The sequence below is a fragment of the Panthera pardus genome, unplaced genomic scaffold (assembly GCF_024362965.1).
Source record: "Panthera pardus isolate Hobbes unplaced genomic scaffold, ASM2436296v1 HiC_scaffold_11, whole genome shotgun sequence".
NCBI lineage: Eukaryota > Metazoa > Chordata > Mammalia > Carnivora > Felidae > Panthera > Panthera pardus.
Genome location: NW_026526666.1, coordinates 26127164 through 26149593, shown reverse-complemented (window position 1 = coordinate 26149593; position 22430 = coordinate 26127164). Strand labels below are relative to the sequence as shown.

Below are 22430 nucleotides of genomic sequence, written 5' to 3'. Positions count from 1 at the left end.
GAATTGCAGGGAAATCAGGACATCCAAAGTTGGGTAGAGGTTGGCTGCAGAACCTCATTCCTCTTCCTGAGTCCCCCAGGTGACATGACACCACCTGCTTCAGCTGTAGGGCTCCTCACACGCTAACCTCTTCTAAGACTAGGAGAGTGTGTTGTATTTGAAATGTTGATTTCCTTAAAGGTGACACCTCCAATTGTATACATTTTCAACCCCTTATTATTTGTGCCAAGTACTGTATTTGTGTGATCTTCCAATTACTTGCCAAGGCCTTTCAATGCCTTGGTTTAAGACATTCTGGTTTAACCAAAAGCTAATGGCTACCATTGGAGCTCTTAGGTTTGAAAAACAAAACCTTCTTTACAATAAACTTTTAAGTGGGTTGAGATGCTAGGAAACATTTACCAAGTAAATAAAATGTGCCATCTGTGCTCTCAGGCTTAAGGCCCTAGAAAGTGAACTGAATTTCTAAGGGGAGAATTCTATGGTGGATTGGGGGCTGGGAACCAGCAAAGTAGAAGGGAAAGCTGGGGGAAGGTGGCCTTTTTTCAATTGTCACTCCCTTATACTTCTTGTTAGGCATTAAAAAACAAATCCCATATCAGAGAGTCAGTGTAAAATGAAATAAAAAAATGTAAATAAGACAAAAAACTTAAAAAGTTGACACAGCATAGATTAATTATATTAGATTTCATTTTATTTATTTTTAAGTTAGTAGCCAGAATATGTAAAAAGTATAAATGAGCATAAGTTAGGAAAATAAGAATAAATGTTTTATTAAAATCCTAATTGAAAATACCTGTAATAGGGGCACCTGGATGGTCCAGTCGGTTAAGCTTCTGACTCTTCTTTTTTCTTTTTTTTAATGCTTATTTATTTTTGAGAGAGACAGAGACAGAATGTGAGTGGGTTGGGGCAGAGAGAGAGGGAGGCACAGAATCTGAAGCAGGCTCCAGGCTCTGAGCTGTTAGCACAGATCCTGACATGGGGCTCAAACTCACGAACTGTGAGATCACAACCTGAGCAAAAGTCAGTTGCTCAACCGACTGAGCCACCCAGGTGCCCCTAAGCTTCTGACTCTTGATCTCAGTTTAGGTCTTGATCTCAGGGCTGTGAGTTCAAGCCCTGAATTGGGCTCTGTGCTGGGCATGAAGCCTTCTTAAACAAAACAAAACAAACAAACAAACAAACAACCTATAATAGAAGGGAGACCTAATCAAGTGCTGTGGGAAACAGAGGAGAGAAATTATTTCTTGAAAGAGCAGGAATTCTCAGGGAGGGGTTAAGGAGGAGATACCCACCCGTCCTTGCTGTGCCAGAATGTCGTGGTGGGGACTCTGGGCTGAGTGAAAAAATATCAACCTCCCAACCCCCCAACAACAACCAAACTTTAAAAAGAAGACTACAGAATCTTCTTGACTGGTCTGCATAAGAATACATACAGAGAAAGTACTGTATGAGCACATGTGAGAGGGGCAGGGAGAAGCTCTGGGATATGAAATTTTGAAAAACAATGAGAAGGGTCAGAGAAAGATCTAGAAGGCACTGGCATAAGGAGACAAAAGGGAAATCTTGGACTAAAGTGATTTGTAGCAATATGAATTAGCTATTACAACAGTTCTCCAAGTTGTTGCAAGATGGGGCCACCCCACAGCCCCTGAGTGTGGGGGTCTCTTACAGAGTCAGTTTGGGGAACAGAATTTTAGCCTCCCTCCTGCTTGTACATCCTGTGATTGTAATTATTACATAGGACGGTGGGAAAAATAAAGGTCAGGTAGAAAAGTATGAATATTTAACCTTAAATATTTAAAATTTTGTTATTAAGACAATCTATAAACCAAAAAAAAAAAAAAAAAATTCAGGGAGGTGTCCATTGCCAGGGTGTGTAACATGGAGAATTGAATGATTTCTCTTTGATTTGAATTCTGTTATATGCTCTTGGAAGAAAAAGGATTGAAGGAATGGGAAAAATATAAAGGATACCCTTATTCAAAGTTTAGTATCTTAAGTGACAGGGAAGAACCATAGAGAATTCTTTTCTTATCCTCATGAGCAGTTCCTTGTTAAATCTTAAGTAACATCATGTATCTGAGAAAGGGAGTGTAATTTAATCATTTTCATATAGGGTTCCTTACTCCTTCCTGGTTTAGTCTTCATTTTCTTCCCATTGCTTCTGTTTAAAAAGCAGTACCATGAATATTTGAGGATTTATGGAAGTTAGGTTGATTTCTTATGTAGCTGCCTTCTGGTAGACCTTCACACTAATGCTAATGGTACTTGGTACTCAGGAAATGAAAGGAGGTGGAATGTTTCTGCACATAGTTTTCCTAACTTTTTTTCATATAGCTTTTGATGTAGAATGAAAATAACAGTAATGACAATAAAAAACACAAAGTATAACTGTAGTTAGTTGAGAGCTTTGTACATATTTGATTAGATGTTTAATGGTTTTTACAAGAATCAAAAGACAAAAGTGGGTAGTGTGGTAGTTATTTTTTACTAAGGGGGGGGGGTGTTATTGTCTCCGTTAATTACTAACATTTCACAAGCACTTAGGTAAGCATTTGCCCATATCTAAATGCAAACAGAAACCAGAATGAATAGGTGAGGTGCTGGTGTGGCTTTTTTGAAAGGGTTTTTTTTGGTTTGGTAAATGTCTCATCTTCTGCAGTCATGCGTTCATTTAAAAATGGCTTATAGTTTGCAAGTAGAGACTTTTAAAACACTTTCACATGTTAGGCTTACTGACATGGTAGATAAATCAGTAAGTACTTTTGTAGCTGGTAAGAGTATGAAAATACAGTGCAGATTATAATTATTATGAAACCTTTGAACACATACTATTTGTTATAAGGAATTTGGGGTAGACAAACTATATATGCTACTGCTATGACCTAAATGTTTGTTTTCCCCTCCCCACCCTGCAAATTCATATGTTGAAATCCTACCCCCAGGAGGTGGTAGTATGAGCCAGCAGGGTCTTTGGGAAGTGATTAGGTCATGAGGGTGGAGCCCTCATGAATGGGATCAGTGCTCTTGTAAGAGACCCCACTTGAGCCACCTTGCCCCTTCTGCCAGGTGAAGCCTGTGACCTGGAGGAGGGCCCTCACCAAACCATACTGGTACCCTGATCTCAAACTTCCAGCCTCCAGAACTGTAAGCAGTAATAAATTTCTGATGTTTATAAGCCACCCAGTCTGTGGTATTTTGTTACAGCTGTACAAATGGACTGAAGCACTTATTCAATATTAGGTCACTTTAAAATATTGATGGGTACTTTTTGCTCTTGGACATTTGAAGTGATTTTCCTTTTGAAGGAAATACGTTCTCAGGTTTTCCCAATGTTCTGACTACACTGTAAAATGAGGGACCTGTTGCTGATGAGATACTAGCAGAATGAAAAGCACATATAAGAATATGAGTATCTGTTATTGTCATTTTATTTAATAGACATTTATTGAGCACATGCTATATGGCAGGCCTTCGCTAGGCATAGGGATGCAGTGGTGAGGGAGAAAATGTTCATGTTTCCCACCTTTATGGGGCTCACATTTCTCTGGGGGAAGGAGACATTCATTGAAATTGCAGCTACATCTGACAGAGACAAATACCATATGATCTCACTCATGTGGAATCTAAAAAAAACCAGATGAATATACAAGCAAACAAATAGAATCAGACCTATAAATACAGAGACCAAACTGATGGTTGCTAGAGGGGAGGGTGGTGGGGAGTAGGCAAAATGGGGAAAGGGGAGAGGGAGACACAGGTTTCCAGTTAAGGAATAAGTCACGGGGATGGAGGGCACGGTGTAGGGAATACAGTCAGTGGTACTGCAGTAATGTTGTATGGTGACAGATGGTAGCTATGCCTGTGGTGAGCCTGCTGTAACATACAGAATTGTTGAATTGCTATGTTGTGCACATAAACTAATATAACATTGTGTGTCAACTATACTCAAGTTAAAAAGAAATTTTTAAAAATAAATTGCAGCTGTAAAGGCGAGGGACTTGGCACTCTGAGAGCAGATGAGGGGAGGGGGACTGATCTGGTGCTGGAGCTTGGAGAAGGCTTCTCTGAGGAAGTGAGGGTTGACCTGAGAGCTGAAGAAGTTTGAGAGTTAACTCGGGAGTAGCCAATAGAAAGATCAAGTTGCAGAGAATAAAGGGTAATGGGGAGCAGAAGACTCCCAAGGCAGCCAGAAAGGATGGATTCAAAGTGCACGGGTTAGAGAGCTTGCGCTGAGGTGGAAGGACAGATGGGTGAAGGTGCAGGTAGTTTGTGTGCAGGTAGTGTTTTCATATGTTGGCTTCTATTTGTGTGTGTGTGTGTGTGTGTGTGTGTGTGTGTGTGAAGTCAGATGGGGGTTATCTGTTAAGAATGGGGGTGGATGGTTAGAGGTTTGAAAAGTAGGGATGATTTGGAAAATCATTTGTGGACTGGGAAAGGATTGGTTGGCCTGGGCAGTGCGTGGGAGCACTGTGCAGCCTTGAGGGTTGTTTGATCCCACTGTCATTCCTCACTCACCAGCCTCAATCTCTGCGGGTATGTGACATTTCCCAACAGCGCTCTGATTGTTTAGGGCTCATCACTGAGTAAATAGTTGAGCAGCTCTGGGGTTGGAGTTTTGCCAGCTCTTGGCAGTGGAAAGGGAATGTGGGGTGTTAGTAAGAGTATTACTGAAATGATTGTCTCTAGGATCTAAGCTGATGAAAGAGGGAAATAAAACAGAGGAAAGGTCTAACGCATAGGAACAAGCAAAGAGGTCAAGTAGTCTTGAGAATGTTGTAATACTGAGCACACCTGAAGGAAAAGTCAACAGGGGAATACTTGAAATGCTGTTTCTGAGGCAGATAAACAATGAGTAAGGGACAATGAAGGTCCCTGATTGGTTGAGGTGGCATGGAAGAGGTGCCATTTCTGATAAAGAAGGACTGAGTTGTTAAGGAAATCTTGGCCTCCTACATAGTAAGAAGTCACTCAGGATGATATCAGGGCTGGAGGGGATCAGTGAACTGAGACCAAAGTCCCCGAATGGAAGGAAATGTTCAGGAGGTCGGAATACAACACTGAGGAGGGGAGAGGAGGCATTACCGAATAGTAGGACCAAAACACTCTGGGTGTTTCCAGGGAGCAGGGGGATGGAGGAGTAGGGCCTGAAGGAGACCACAAGGAGCAAAGAGGATATAGGCTGGCCTCCTGACTCTGAAGTGTGGGAGACTAAGGCATCCGCTCCCTGAGAGGGGCTGCCGGGGAGGAGGAGTGTCTTCAGAGCACGTGGAGGAGAGGCAGGGGATATGGGTGGGGAGCAGCAACCCCAGGGGGTTTAGTGGACAGGTTGGAGAGGTGGAGGGAGAGAGGGACTGGGTCAGGTGGCTGCCGGGAAGGAACTTTGGAGCATGACAGAGGTAGTCCCGTGGTAGAGGATAGATTTCTGCAGTGGGGTCTGCCTGCATGGGTGTGTGTTGACTGATGTAAACAGGGATGAGTTAGGGGCCTAGGGCTAGTGGTCAGACACTGGTCTTGTTACCCTTGGCTGGAGTGGTAACAGACCCAGAAACTGCATGCCATCTTGCTGCCGGGGATGGATGACGGTGGAAGCAGAAACTTCGTGTCTGCCATATGCTGAGTACTGTTCTAAGTATCTAACACACATGTGGTTTGTGCCTTAGGACATCTGTACCAGGTTAGGACTGCTGTTACCTCCATTGTGCAGGAAACTGAGGGCCAGATAAGGCAAATTTAGAAATCTGTCCTGGGTCACACAGCAAGCAGTGGAATAAGGTTCAATCCCAAGACCACGACTGAGCCTGTGTTTGTCCCATCATGTTACGTGTACTTAATGTTTTCCTACAGATGTAGTTGTGATTTTTAAAAACCTAAATGATGGACTGTTAGAAGCTCATGTAGTATTTAATGCAAAATTGTCTTTTTAGATACCAAAGTTCAGTTCAGTCCTAGAATCCCAGAATCTTTGAGAGCTCTCTGAAGGCTAGACTTGGGCTCAACATCTCTCCCCCCACCCCCACCCCCACCCCCACCCCATGTCCTTTTATCTCTTCTGTGATGGATGCCCAGGCACCTCTAAATTGTTAGAAGGTTCTTCCTTGAATTAAGCTGAACTCTCCTCTCCCTGTAATTTTTGCCCATTTGTGCCTTTTTGAGTAATGCAGAATAAGTTCCATCTTTTACTTTTTTACACGACAATGAAGATGTTTGAAGGATGCTCTTGAGTCCTTTCTAAGTAATCTTGTTCCCAATGGTTTGTGATTAATTCAGAGTAAAGTGGGACTGGTAAGTGTCTTGATCCAAAGGACATTTTTATGCTAACTACCTGAGCCTGAAGTTTGTTTTTTGTTATTAGTATCTTCATTACATTATCATCTCTCATAGGTTTGTGTATCTTCAACTGCTGAGGCTTCCACTGTGTGTGTGTGTGTGTGTGTGTGTGTGTGTGTGTGTGTGAGAGAGAGAGAGAGAGAGAGAGAGAGAGATGTAGCCAATGTGTTAAGTCCTATACTTAGGCATTGCCTTTGGACAATTTATTCCTGTTATACTTTTTCTTTTTGATTGGGACTCACTATTTCCACTTATGAAGAGAATTTAGGAACCTGATTCTGTTAACCCATTACATTAGCTATCCTTCCCAGCTCTGCATTATGTGCAGGTTGAGTATCATATAAATATTTGTAAAAATGTTACTAATACAAACCAAAAAGAGAGAACCTTATAGGATATTAGAATATATTTCTCAAGTTTATTTTAGCTCATTGATCCACAGGCTGCTTCTAGTTTTTCAGCTAGCTCTGGATCTACCTAATTTTGTTTTCCAGCCACATTTCTTCATATTATTCATAAAGCTTTCAAGAGGAACTTTCAGAACTCTCCTGGAATCAAGTTATCCTTCATTTGGTATTCATTCTGCCAGGATTTGACAGTCAGTTAATTGTGGGAATAAGGGATAGGAAGGGGACCAGAGTGACTGAGCTATTCTAGATTGGAAGATGGGAAAGTGTGGTGGATAGCACCACCATCTCTGAGCTGTGGTACTCTGGGAGAAGTACTGGTTTGGGATTAAGTTCAGCTTGAGTCATGTAGAGCCCATGGGGCCTCCAAGATGCCCCTAAGGAGCCATCCAGAGGGAAGGTGATCATCCAGGACTAGTATGCTGGGGGATGGTGAGGTTTGATTGCACACAACAGAAGCTACGTTAAAGATTTGGGTCATATACCCAGGCAGAGCCTATAGAGTGCAAAGAAGAGGTTCTGGGTTGGGGCAGGGGAGGTAGACATTTCAACACTTGAGGGAGTTCTTGCTCAACAGCCTCCACTTTTTGGTGAAATGCGAAGGAACCATATCTATTATAAGAGAGAGAGAACTGAAGATTTAAGTCCAGTGAGTGTTTGGAATCAATGTGGGAAATAGGAAAGGAAACTTAGGAAGGACGGGAAAAGGAATGCTAAACACAAGGAAGCATTCTTCCCAGCTTCCCCCTTCCTTGCTGCCCTTAAAGACAACCACACAAGACCTTTTCCTCTTTAACATTTTTACTGCTGATCACTACAGCAGTGGTTCATGTTGTGTCAGAATGGGAAGGAGTGCAGTTCTGCATGTGTCTGGAAGTGGCATACTTCCTAGGGAAGCCCTTGTATTACAAGAGAATAACGAACATGGGAAGTGAGAGTAATCATTGTGTTTCCAGGTCGGCAGTTCTAGATTCAGCTGGGGGAACTGAGTCTTGCACTTTAGCCTTAAAGAGTCTTGTTGGGACTTTAACAGAAGAGAAGATGTCCTGTTGGTTTGCACTGAATACCTTCCGATATTTCCTCACTGTTTACTGTCCTCTCTGTTGGGTATTTATTTCACGGAAAGTGGGGAATACTCCCTTAGCACCCTGAGCTTGGCACTTTATGTGCTGGTGATCAGTTTCTTTGCTTCCCTACTGGCCTATAAGCGTGTCCCTTTTTGTATTCGAGACCTTGCACAGGAGTTGGCTGGTGGGCATGTGACAGATGTCCAATGAACTGTTGGCTGAAGTGAGGGCTGAGTCAGTTTGGCTGTGCTTTTTCCGGTGACCCTGCCTCTGGGAGTCCTGCTGGAGGGGGCTCTTATAAGCTGACAGTAAAGAGATGTACTTCAAACCTTCTCATGTTTTTCTTCTAAGAAACCAGCTCGAATGGAAGCTTATGGAAACCGTCTTGGGAGAAAATGTTCAAACATCATTGCATTCTGGAGTCCTCTGGAAGAGTTTCTCTGGTGTGAATCAAGATGGGCTAATTACATTGTAAAGTTCATGTCTAGACACTCCCCTTGTAAATTGCCACAGAAATATTTCCCACTTCCTGTTCTGGCTGTTCCTTCCTAGCCTAGAATCCCCACTTTCTGCCAGCTCCTAGCCACATGTAGAGGTGTAGGAACCAGGTCTAATACTTTTCTCCTTTTACTGTGTATTCTTCTACTCAATAATCTCCAAACTCTCAAAAGTACTTAATCTATGTCAGTAATTAGTGTTGTTCGGCTTTGTCCATTTTCCTCCTTCTCTTGCCTGATTTGGTGAATGAACAGAGGTACTTGCTTTCTACCAGAAGCCTTGGTTTTCTGGGGGAAATTTATTTTAAAAAATCACAAGATTTGTCCTTGATTTGGCATGACTAATGAAGCAAGCAGCTGCTTAATAAGAAGCAAAGCTGAGAGTAGAACAATTTAATTAGCTTCTGTCTGTTGAGCCTTTAATAGAAGCCACAACTGGACTATATGGAGCTCTTTAGTTTTAAATGAAATGTTTTTGTGAAGGGAGACTCTCAACATGTCCCTCAAAGACCCCAGTTAAGTGAAAGGAAATCTGTTAAAAATATAAAGTAGCCAGTATAACAAAGACTTAATAAAAACTAGCTGTTTCAGGAATCGGGGAATTTCTTAATGGTGAGTTGTTAGAGTGCTTTTGTTTTTTAATGTATTGATTACATCAACAGTTCATAAAATGGATAATGTGTAATACTATGTTTTATAATACAAATTTTAGCAAACATTAATGAAATAAATGCTCATTATATACGTTGAATTTTAACAAAAGTGAATGAGTAGCTCATATCCAGCACCCTCCAGGACTCGTAGGCAATGTGTAGAAAGAACCCTTCAGGGCAAACCATCCTTCACATTTAAGATTAGACTGTCCACTCTTTTCTGGTTAGTGGCTTTATTTTCTTCATTTATCTGTCCACCTGGCCCCCATTTGCTTTAATCTTAGAAAACCATTTTGCCTTTTACATCTCACTTAGTGAATTATAATGATGTTTAATTTATGCACAAAACTTACTTTTATGTATTATTTGGTTAATAGGCTAAAAGATCACAAATTAAAAAATTTAATACCCCAAAACACATGTTGAATTAAAAAAAAAGTAAATGAGCAATAAAGTTAATGGAACCTCCTGCAGAAGAGTGGTATTATCAATATTTTCACTGAGCACACACACCAGAAAGAAAGAATGGGGAAAGAACTCATTACAGACACATGAGTTCTGTCAGAAGGGGCCCTGTGGGAGCCTGATTCTTATTACAAGGTCCTGGTTGGAAGGGAATGAAGTGGGGTTATTGCTAGTGCAGTCAATGACTTGGTTTTTCTCTAGTGAATTGGCTCCACGAGGTGACTTTATTTCTTCACATTAGGCAGCTGGAAATATGTATTGATTCATTTCCTTTTCATTTGAGGGTCAGCTCTATCAAAGATGGAGCCATTTCTAGAAATGCTATATTTGCTAGATATAAGTAAATGCTTTAGTGTCTTTCTTTTGGTCTGAATGTTCCTAAGATTTTTAGGAGACAAATAAAGTTCAGTTCAATGAGAAGGGAAACATACTTTGAATGTGTATATATGCATATTCTTTCTGCTAACTCTACCCTTAAAACCTGAAACGCTTTTATAAAAATCTTTTATTATAAAGATAAAAAGTCATGGAGGATTTTTGGTCCAAGGATGTGTGTGATTGCAGAATTATTTTTAAAAGTTAAATACTAATTTAAGTAGAAAAGAACCAGATGGTATTATTCTTCTTAAGATTTTAATTTTGGTTTAAATGTTTTTTGTCTCACTGTACAATTAGTTTTTATAACATAATTATTTTTTGTTTTGCTGTTGCAGATAATGTTAGTTTTATTATGATTTTTGGCTTGTTTCCTAGAAATTATCTAATGAACTCATTTTATAGATGAGGAAATAGAGGCATAGAGAAATCAGGTGATTTGTCCTAAGTTTAATTAAAAATTAATATTACTAAAAGAATACCTTCAGTTATAGTACTTGAAATTTCCTCTTAATGTTAAACACTAAGACTTAGATAATTTTGAATATCATGCTATTAAATTTGCCACCTGAGATTTGTAAGAGTGAAATATTTAAGATAACCGATTTTCCCCCTTTTTTATTTTAATACAGATATAAGATACATGACAAATAGCTGGTAAAGACTTAAAAGTCTTTTAGTTTCTTTGTATTCTTAGATTTGTGCTAAATTAAAATAAATTACTAAAAATATAACCACATACTCTTTTAAAATTAAAAATTAATGTAGGTTTATTATGATCAATTTAAAGCAATTTATAGCCATTATTTCTCTTAACAGGTTGAAGAAATATGGATACCAACACCAAACTGGTCTTCAGCACTGTTTTTACCAGCTTTTTCACCTTTCAGCTTCTTTTCCACTTTATAAGTTACTGGTTTTCAGCAAAAGTTTCTCCAGGTTTTAATAGTCTCAGCTTTGAAAAGAAGATTGAATGGAACTCAAGGTAAAGCATATGAAAATGTAATTGATTTTAAAAAGTGAGTTTTATGAAATAAAATCATTTAAAATGTTTCCAAAAAATCTTTCATTTAAAATCTAACAAAATTTAAGGTCAGATTTTTTTTTTTTAAGTTTATTTTTTATTTTGAGAGAGAGAGCACGCAGTTGAGCGGGAGAGGGGCAGAGAGGGAGGGTGAGAGAATCCCAAGCAGGCTTTGTGCTGCCGTAGAGCCCGACTTGGGCCTTGAACTCAGGAACTGTGAGTTGTGACCTTAGCCAATATCAGGAGTGGGACATTTAACTGACTGAGCCATTCAGGTGCCCCTAAGGTCAGATTTTTTTTAAATTTGACCTTGGGAATAAATAAAAGGAAAGTAAGTAGATAGATCTTGTATGAGAAAATTCTAAAAATTCTTCTATTGAAAGATGTTGGGAAAAATTGAACTTTCTGGGGAAGTGTGGGAAGGTTAAGTAGGCTTCAGTTGATTGCAGAAGAGTCCTGTTTTACATTCTTCTCTGAAACATTTATGAGAACAAACACATGTCTTTGGAAATGATAACATAAATAAACGTTAGTTAGGGCTGTGAGTAGCCTATATATAGTGTTGGCTGGCTTAGCCAGACTGGGGGAAGTTATGCTACTCACCAAAGAACATGGTGTATGGTTAGCACATCTGTATCTCTCTTTTAATGAACTTTTCATTATAATTCAGAGACCAGAATCGACTCTTTTGCTAAAATAAAAATTGCTTTTTAGATTTTTTTTAAACAAAAAATAAAGGGAAAATGCGTAGTACATGTAAGTGATAGAAATCTGCAGGAGTTTTAATTCGTTGGTTTACAGTTTTTGTGTGAGTGCAACTCATTAATCTTTCACGATATGTCAAACACAAAATGACTCTGATGACTGCTTCATGTGCTTTGGAGCATTTTGCCCCCAAACCACCGGGCATTTGCAAACTGCAGTGCATTGGAGCAACTATGGGCATATTCTTTTGTTGTTACTTACTTGAAGTTGATGCTAACTGTAAAATGAATTCAGTAGGTCTCTAAAATCGCTATAATGATTTCTCACTGAATTTTCCTTTTAGAATTAACTTCTGCCAAAGTCGAAGTGTTTATTTGAGAATGGTCACATTTGACCAGAAATTCCCTGTCTTTGAGCCAAATTGTTTTGTAGGCATCCACTTTTATAACTCAGACTGGGAATAAGACTCGAGTTTCCTTCTGCACCTTACAGTGATTTGTCCAGTTCATACATGCTGTAGCTCTTTTTACCCTAAAAGTGAGAATTATTTCTCTCTGTATTTTTGAAAAATAAGAAGTAGGATTTTTGTTTTGTCTTAAGAATAGTGCGAAGCTGCTGTTAAAATGTGGGATACAAAAGATACTAACCATTATTTTTAAAAACCCTTTCTAACCTGGAGATAGGTGGAGAATAGGGAAAGAGAAGGAAGGGGCCAGGGACTGGGTTAGGAGACCAGATTTGCTGAGAGTCAATTTTGAACTGTTTTTCATTTCCTTTTCACCCTGGTTAGGGTAGGTAAGGGCATTTGAATCTTGGAGAGCAGCAGGCCAAAGAAATAGGGATGGTACAGAGAGAGAGGCAAAGATGAAAATGAAACGAAATTGAAAAATACTTTGCATTATTCAGTCTTATCGCTGCCATTCTATGATGCGCGGAATCACCATTTGGGAAACCAAGTTCCTATTTGAAAAGGAGTCTAGGATTATAGAAGACTCATTACCCTACTCAAATGATGTTCTCTTCTCTCTCATTCTCTATCATATTTACTCCTGTTCCCACTCCAGCTTGGTTTACATGAGACTTAAGCTGTGAGGTAGAGTGCAAAGAAAGAAAAAAAATTGGCTGCTTTTTGTGTAAAGTACATGTATATGTCTTGAAATTCAGCTTCTAGTCTTAAAACACCAAGATCAATATAGCTCACATAATTCTTACTAATCAGGAAAGTTTCTGAACAACTAGTCGTCTGAGCCGTACAGTAGCAAAAGGAGGTAAAAAAAACCCAGAAAATTCACACCCAAGGGATAACAGTTTAATTAATTATAAGTGACAAATTGCTGTAATTCATCGTTGCTTTTTCTGGAAAAAAGCATACCTGTAGGTATTATTTATATCTTATAATTAAAAAACATTTTCTTATATCCACTTGTTTTCCTATGGTATAGAAAGCCCAATTGTGTTGAATACTCCTAATTTTGAAATCTACTTCTCTAATTTTTAACTCTTATCTGTTTGAGCTAAATAATTTCTCTTGGCAATATTCTTAATACTTGTGAATGATTAAGTCAGTAACTTTAAATTGCTGTTCTACGGTGGTCATTATTTCCATTATTTCACTGCCTTTTCATTAGCATAAACGTTTCTTTTTAACCTTCTTTGAAAAAAAAGTATGTTCTTTTGGGTAGAATCTTGGTGTTTCATTTTAGACAGTGAGGAATCTACATCTTGCAGTATGTAAGCACAGGGTTTTTTCTTTTTCTGCTCATTGTAGTGGGAGGTTGTTTGACCCAAGTTAAGTTTTAACTTTTCTCTCATGAATTATATGTCATTTCAATCAGCTAAGCCTTTTTAATCCTTCCCATTTACCATGTAACATTTCAACACAAAAGGGAATTTGAGGACTAAGTATCAGGAACAAAAAGTTGTCATTTTTCCAAGGGGAAACATTCTGATCTAAGTTTACTAAACACTAGAGCAAGTTAGTAAGAAGTTGTGGTTTCTCCTTTCGTAGAATTTTTGAATGGCAGTAGAATGCTGGTTGTATGATTATTTAAATGGAGTGTTTTATTTGACATAAAGGAACTTAAATCCTTAGACTGCTATGTTCAGTATATAGGTGTGTTTGGCGTGAAAATTCCAGACTTGTAAACCAGATAAACAGGGTTAATTATTCACACTTCAAAATGATCCTTTGGTATTACAAAGGATTCTTTGTTAGTGCCTTTAAATTAGTGAGGATTTTTGAGCATTTAAATATGATTTGATTTAACATGATATATCTATTTAGGACCACATCATTTATTAGATCGAGCATACTGATTTTTCAAGTTACAGTAAAATTTTCTAATATCAAGCTTTATGTTAGTTAATATATATTTTTATGTTTATATGTTTTATGTTTATGTTATATATTTTTATGTATTTTATGTTTATGTTATATATTTTAAGTTTATATATATATTTTTTAATGTTTATTTTTGAGAAAGAGACAGAGACAGAGCTTGAGTGGAGGAGAGGCAGAGAGAGGGAGACAGAATCTGAAGCAGGTTCTAGGCTCTGAGCTGTCAGCACAGAGCCCGACGCGGGGCTCAGACTCCCGAAATGAGAGATCATGACCTGAGCGGAAGTTGGATGCTTAACCGACGGAGCCATCCAGGGACCCCTATTAGTTGATATATTTCACTGTTAAAGAATTGGGGTCATATTTTAGACAGAAGTCTATTGTGCCCCATTAATTTCTAAAGAGAAAATTTTGTCATTCCTTTGTCCTTTATTCTAATGAAGAGAAAAGAATCTTCATTACTTGTCAATGTTTTCATTATGTGAATAAATATATTGCATCCTGTGTACAGTTCTTTAGCAAATCCGAGAGCTTGGGTATTGGTTGAACCATTAAATTATTAGCAAGATTTCTTTGTAGAAACTGATGTTTTTCATCTAAACCTTTCTCCTTCTATGCAAGAAAATTCAGCCTGGATTTCGTGAACATTTTGCTTCGCTTGAGCATGTCTTTTAAAAATAGATTTTCTGTATAAATTCATGGTCCTCAATTTTTCTGTTTAGAAGTGGTTTCATAATAATGACAAAAAGAGACTAATAATAGCTGCTCTAGCTTTCTCATGAATTGGTTACAGGAATCAAGTGCAGCAATGCATGTGAATGTGCATTTGACACTGAAATCTCCAAGGTAATAAGTTTTAATTTCATGATCCATTCGAATCCTGATTCAAGGATATGGAATTGGTTAAGGCCAGTAGGTTTGGAAGTTATTCCTAACTGATTGGAACAGGAAACTAATGGCACAGCAATGCTGTTAGTGATGGAGCTTGGAGTCAGGTGCCAGGTAGTGGGCTCACCAGTTGCCGTCTGTCTGCACAAAACTCTGCCAACTGCATCATCAGATATGCTTCCACTTTGGAACTTTTAACGAATAAGTGACTCCACAGTCTTCTAGCAGAAAACTGTAGACCTGGGCAAACTTCTCGTTATTAATTCCAAAGTAAAGTTGTAGCCCTTGGATTTCCAAGTGACAATTTTGTTATGCTTTTAGAGCTACTCCATTCCTATACGTAAATGCTTCCAGATTTCACATCTTCAAATGTTAAATGTCTTTGCCAGAATTAAAGTTTATTGCAAAGAATCTAAAATCTTTGTATGTATTTTGTTTCTTTTCAGGGTAGTATCTACATGCCACTCTTTGGTGGTTGGGATTTTTGGCCTCTACGTTTTCTTTTTTGATGAGGCTGCAAAAGCTGATCCACTTTGGTAAGCTGTTTCTTTCCAATATAGTCCATTTGATTTATGTTTTGATATTAATTATTAATAAGAACATTTCTTACTTTAAAACAGAAAATGTATTGATGGTGCATGGTTTATTAAAATGCTTGTGCTCAGACTTATTTTAGTGAGGTACAATAAAATGATTTATTTTAGATTTGAACAAAAATAATGAAGGCCACTTTGCACTAGCATTGCAATTGTTACCCAAGACGGAGAATGTGATGATAACGATGTAAACATTTATACTGACTTAGTGAGTAAAACCAAGTTGTTGTTACCACTGTTCTGAGCAAAAAATGAGTTCCTATTGAGATAGGATAGTCAACTTGGATAATATCTACTGAAGACTGAGTTTTGTGTTTAACCCATCATTTGATATCAAAGGTATAACAACGAGAATCATTCATATCCATGTGAGAGGACTTTAGTACCACACGAGAAGATTTGAAGCACTAATAATAACTGTGTTCAGCCATAATAGGATAATTTCTAAGGTGATTCTTTTTGAAAAAATTAAATGTTGTTGCAATGGCAGAGATACTGAAAACTGTTTCCTAGAATTATAGGAGAGGGCTTAATTCAGCTTGGTTTGAGAGGTGAGGTATGTTTTGAGAAAGCCCTGCATAGGGATGCAGTAGATGTGGGGCTCTGGGGGATGTGGGACGATATAACTTTTGACTTATTTGTTTGACTGCAACGATGTCATTTTAATAAATATGGAATTATGCCCATCAGGATAGTACCAGTATTGATAAATTTTCATCGGGAAGGTATTTTTCAATGAATCAACTTAGTGAATTTAATTCCATGATGAGGTTTTTTATGTAATCTACCTAAACAGTTTCTAAGGTTTTTTTTCATAATTTTATTAGAGTAATATGGTTGTCAACAGAACCAGTTCTTTTGGGAGATGAATTTTATGACAAAGGTTTGATTCACTGATCAATTTTTGTCCCTATCAAATGTTTACCTTGTGTAATTTTTGATATTTTCACATTTTCTTTCATGCTGTAATTTATTCCAGGTTCAATTTTCCTGGGCCATATTTGCAGATCAACATTTGTTAAGAAGACAGGGCATCTAACCTTTACATTTGCATTTCAGTTTAATTTTGTGTTCATTTCACCAAGAGTTCACATTATAAATTGATGAAAAGACTGATAATTCGTATTTGTTTCTTGGAGTAAAGATGATTATTAAGGCAAATTGTAGGATCTTGATATGTATAGGTGTTGAAACAGCAGGATTAAGCTGTCTTGTTCCAACCATTTCCCAATAGTATATGGTCTCAAGATCAGGGGCAGGCTAGAAGATTTCTTGAAGTATTTGAGTCTCTGATTTAGAATAAGGAATCAAAAAACATCAGCATCTGGAATTCTGTTGGAATCCTTTCACAAACAAATCATATGAGAACACATTTATAACAAGTTATCTTTTGGTAAAATTGTTTATGTAAAACTTTTAGCTCATGTAAGAAATTATGATCATTCGTGCAGTTAGAAGTATATCACAGCTAACACAGTGCCTTGTGCAAGTGACAATTCACCTTTCAAGAATCTATAGAAAGCATTTTAATTATACTCTTCAGTAGAATAAATGTAGCTGTCATCTATAACTCATGTGCTAAAAAAAGAATTTTTTTTTTAAATATTTATAGGGGTGACTCATCGTTTGTGAAAGTGACTATCTCTATTTCTTCGGGCTACCTCATTTCTGGTATGTGATAAGTTGATCACTGTCTGTTTCTTTTTAAATTACTCATGGGATTTTGCAAAGAATACATAGTCTATGCTTTTGGTTTATTTATTTGAGAAGTAGCTTGTAGGACTCATACACAGGAAAAAAAATATCTGCTGTGATGGTAGAGCATGAAACTTTTTTCCTGTTGGCTCTCTGGTTCTCTTTGAAGATAGAGCTGCAGAGTGGGGCCTCAGTTAGGCCTGGATATATATATATATATATATATATATATATATATATATATACACACACACACACACACACACACACACACACACACACATATATACATACATACATATATATATTTATTTATTTATTTATTTTATTTTATTATTATTTTTTTTTTTACTAGCAATGGTCCATTTTTGGCTTAAAGAGTTTCTTAAGTGGAATTCCTGGAAAACTCACGAAACTAAGCATCAAAGTCTCTCACTTGTAACGGTCCTTGAAACATGTTCCTATGCTCATGGTTTGTAGTGTTTGGGTAAAGATTGCAAAGGGAAACTTTTAGCCATAATCAGTTAAGATCAAGAACTCTTCCTACACCATGTTTCCTTCTGTCATATTTCCCCTTGTGTGGGATGGAGTTAGAATAGCCTTTTACATTATGAGACAAAGGGGGAAATTAAGTGACGATATGCCATTTAAACTCTTTGCAAAGATGTTGTAGACCATCTCAATAAGACAAAAGAAAGAACAGATCCCTGATTTGGACATTTTATAGAGAGCCCTGTTTTATAATTTTCAAATTTAATAAATAGCTGACAGAGAATCTAAATAAAAATAAGGAGATATGAAACAGAAGTGATACGATGAGTGATGGGACTCAGTAGAAAATTTTCTGCCATCAGGAAGTGAATTGTAAGGAAAAGATTAGATTATTATACCCAAACACATTCATTATGAGGAAGAGATAAATTTTGAATTAAAATAATGAGTAAGCTGTTGAATTATTTGATGGCCCAATTAAAAGAAGAGTGAATCATGTGAACACATTAGAAAAAGATTTGCTTGTTTGGCACAGAATGTGCTGTCATTGACAAAGATGACACAAAATTTATAATACGTTTGCCTCATGCACTGGTTGATGAGCGTTGTCAGTTCAGAGAGTAATCAGTACCCAAAAAGTCTTATATGAAGGAAACTTGATAAAGTTTTCTCCAAATAAGATAATAATCTGAAGCACTTATGAATTATGAACTGAAACAAACTTTTCTAAACCAAGCTAAATGAAAAGTGAACCCTCTATGGAAAATATTACAAGGTCATTATCATATAAATTGGTGAACAGAGTATACAGCCAAAGTATATAGAGAAGATGTATCCAGAGAGGTATATCATGCAGTTAATTACTAATATGATTTGCACATTTGTGCTGTTTATTTTCCCTTTAAAATTTCCCTTTAAAATTTCTAATCTGATTTTTTCTTTTTATACATATACATATTCACATCAGTAATTTTTATTTTTTGTGAAAAAAGGTTCCCATATTATAGAAGCTCCAACCCATTAAACCTGAATCCTCCCCTGGTTTCCATCTATGATGGCCATTTCTTCCATGTCTAAATTTCACGTTTAACCATTTGGTAAAGAAAATAATTGCATTTACATTTTGAGAAGTTTCTGTTTTGTTAAACATTCTGTTTTGGTAAAGGAAACCATTTTCTGAATCGTGGTGTTTAGGTTCAGGATCTTTTAAAGAGAAATTGCCTTGATGTCTTTCTTTGCCTATCTTTTTAATAGTCATAGTTCTTGTTTTGTTTTTTTCCTTTTTTTTTAGCTGTTTTGAATTAATATTTAATCACATCCTTTAATTTTTAAAGGTTGTTTGTTGAATTTGTCTTATAAACGAGTTGGTCGTTTTGTACCTTTTCTGCAACCAGCTTACCTGTTTGAACTGTTGTAGTAACAAACATTAGTAATTTAAGCTTACTTAAAAGTTGTTTTCATTCAATAGTATTTCCATTTTATTTAACCCCAGAAACAAGTTATTCATTTATACTTTCAACAAATATGTAACCTGTGAATATATTCAGCAAATAAGTATTAACTATATAGGCATTGTGTTAGACTCCCACGCTTGTTCTTCGTCCTGGAGCAGTCACAGTAGAGTGGGGGAAACAGCTGTACGGAAACAGATACTTTACAATAAAGTGGGTATTGGGACTGGTGTGATATGAACGAAGTGGGGTGGGATCAGGGTGGACTGTGACCAGTTGTCAGGAAGACAGAGTTAAATACACTTGAGAAACAGTACAGCTTTCTTCCTATGTGATATCTCACTTATGTTTCCTTCTTTCAGATTTGTTGATTCTCATTTTGTATTGGAAAGTGATTGGTGACAAATATTTTATAATCCATCATTGTACAGCGCTGTATGCATACTCCTTTATACTGGTGAGTGCCAGGATCTGTGGTAGCCTGACAAGTAGACAAGATTGGGAGTAATGACTTACTGGTGAGCAGAAACCTAAACATCCAGTTCCCAGTGTATCAAGACCAACTCCAGATTCATTCAGGGCTCATGCTTGTGATAGGTTATCTTATTCATTAACAAAAATAATTACTTGTGTGTTTGTATTAGTGTGTCTGTTTGGATTCATAAAATTTAAGAAAGGCGGATGACCCCAATTTCACTTAATTTCACTTAATTTTTTCACTTAATTCAATTTCACTTGAATTTTCACTTAAAATTTTTACGATTGTGTAGCTGTTGGTATTTGCCCGTCTTTCTAGATGTGTTTATGACTTAACAGCCAGAGCTAGGGATAGATTCTTGTATAACTAGATTCAGTATTTCTTCTCTATTCAATTCCCATACAATTACATGTACATATGTGATTACATTTAAGTAGACCGGAGCAGTGGAGGAGTCTTGCTCAGAGACTTCATCAGACTTCCAAGCCTGAGCTGATAGAGGATACTCACAGCAAATCTCAGGCAGTAATGCATAATAAATTTTAGATCTAAAATTATTTTTCTACATTACACATTTGTAAATTAGTGATTTTACATTCCTTTTACATTATATAGGTTTCTTCACAATCAATTATTTTTTAGTCAATCTAGATATACCAACAAGCCCCAAATAGATATTTGGAAATAATAGATATACGTAAACCAGAATAGTATAAATTTTATGTAATAGTTGTGGTATACCATTTCATGTTTTCTCCTTTTTAAAACTTAAATATAGCCACTGCCTTTTTTTTTTCTGACTTGGTATTGCTAAAGTCCTTATGTTACCAGATATCTGTGACTATTTGGAGGGCTTTAAAATATTAATGTGTATTAATATTCTTCTATTTTTCTTTATGTTGGCCTGCACAAAGATAGCTGGTGAATCAGATGTCAGTTTGGCATTATTTCTGCAAGAACCAGATATATCAAAATATCTCTCTGTATCACCCACTTGAAGTAATAAATCTAAAAAGTTAATACGAATATTTCAAAAACTATGCTGGTTTTAATGCTATCAATAAGTGCTTATGTATACCCAAAAGGTATCCTTAATCACTTTGTTTTTCTGAAGCAATCTGCTGTTTTTAACTGGCATTTCCTACTGTTTGTCTTCTTTTTAGATTTTAATTGATTATAGGTAGTTGTGAAATATAGACTCTTACCTTTTACATGTCTTAAATATCTGGTGTACAAGCGCTTATTTCCTAAGCACTTGGTAAAAAGCATGAAAGCTGACTAACAAAACACTGGTTAAATCTGGGAAGAATGTGTGGCTGCCCATGTGAGTTTAATATCATGCTGCAGTGTAGAAGTATGTTCTCTGAGCATGAATCACAAGTAACCATTGTGCTATGAAAAGAATATAAGCTGGTGAAAGATAACAGGTCACTTACGTGGATTTGTAAATGTGAATACTATGAGCTGCTATTGTGCCTCGGCCACTGAATCACGGGCTTGGCAAACGGCTGGCTGTGCGTTCATTGGCAAGTTGAGTATTTAATTATGTGGGATGGATACTGTTTTCTCTTGGACTTTTATGCCTTTATTAAAAAAATCAATAAAGTGCATGCTGGATATTCAAAAAAAATAAATTAACTCTTCATTTAGTTAAGTTGATAAGAAAATCAACTGCAGTGTTTTCTAGAGGTGATTGCTTTTTTGATGCCTTCCTGTGTTCTATTGTATGAAATGAATGATATGAAGTAAGTCTATCGAATTAAAGTGAATCTATTCATAGGGAAACAAGAAAATTAGAAAATAATAATTGTTCATAGATGTAGTGATCCTGTGTCATTTATAGATTTTACATTTCCTATTTGACTATAATGAATTCCCAGGTCACTTTGTGCTGTTTAAGGCTAACAAAATAACAACAGCTACTACTACTATTATTATTTTATATAAACTTTTATGAAGTTCTTCACTTATATGATGAGAACTGGTATTTGGAAAGTACTTTGACTTGATACGTATGAGACTGTTTAAGCTGTTTGTAGCAGCTTCTTAAAAGATTTTCTGATTGTAACTAAATAAAACTTAAAGTGGAAAATGGAGGCAAGTTATCCGTAAGTTTTAAACGTATGCTGTACTGAATAGTTGAAAAGTAAGATTCTTCTAGATTTAGGTTATGAAATAAGTTATATGTAGGTTATATAATGTCTTGATCACTACTAGTTTTGTACCTTTCTTTAGTGTATTTACTGGCATTTTAAGATTCTCTGGGGGGAATAAGTTAGAGCTTAAGGAATCTTCTATATATAAAAAGGTAAAAATCCTACAGATTTTTCCCTAATATTCAGCTTTTCCTCCCTTGGTCAGGATCCTAGTTGTCAGGGAAAATATGACAGGGTAATCTCTTATAAAGGGTGTGAACACATTTATGCTTTAAGGTCTCTTTCTAAGGATAAACCACTGTCTTTTGTACTCCCATTGTGATCTCTCTGGTAGCCTTAGTTTTCTTCTGTGTTTCCTATGAATCACCCTCTCTCCCCAAATCACACCTTTAGGTAACAAGTTATATAACACTGGAAAACATTTAAATTTGAAAAGAAAAGCACTCCTGTAACAGACTTTCCCCAACTCTTATGCATTGGTTACACTACCCTGGAATTTAATCATTACACCATTCAGCTACAATCCAGGAAGAAAATTTGGTTTCATAGGCTCTCAGTGCCTTTATTTAAGGGTATTTAAGGTGCAGTGTGAATACCTTGAAGGTGAGAACTTGTTTCTTGTTTAATGTTCTGCCCCAGTGTCCACATTTTAAAAACACTTTGCAAGGAGGTATGTAGGAAGTGGTGCTGAAAAATGAAAGGCTTGTTATGTCAGATACGATAAAGTTGTAATTTATATCAGGAGACAAGAATTAGAAAAATATTAGTCTTAGGTTTAGTCTAAAGAATTTCCACAACACCATGCAA

The 22430-nt window shown here is 36.8% G+C and overlaps 1 protein-coding gene across 3 annotated transcripts in view; it reads left to right on the top strand.

Moving 5' to 3' along the window:
• Positions 1-22430, top strand: part of TLCD4 (TLC domain containing 4) — a 70871-nt gene that overhangs the window by 10029 nt on the left and 38412 nt on the right. For all 3 annotated transcript variants that reach the window (XM_019457575.2, XM_019457576.2, XM_019457577.2), the window contains exons 2-5: positions 10620-10785; positions 15202-15291; positions 16964-17022; positions 19352-19446. In XM_019457575.2, the coding sequence (XP_019313120.2) occupies positions 10631-10785; positions 15202-15291; positions 16964-17022; positions 19352-19446 (399 nt within the window). In that variant the 5' untranslated portion in view covers positions 10620-10630. The remainder of the gene's footprint in view (positions 1-10619; positions 10786-15201; positions 15292-16963; positions 17023-19351; positions 19447-22430) is intronic.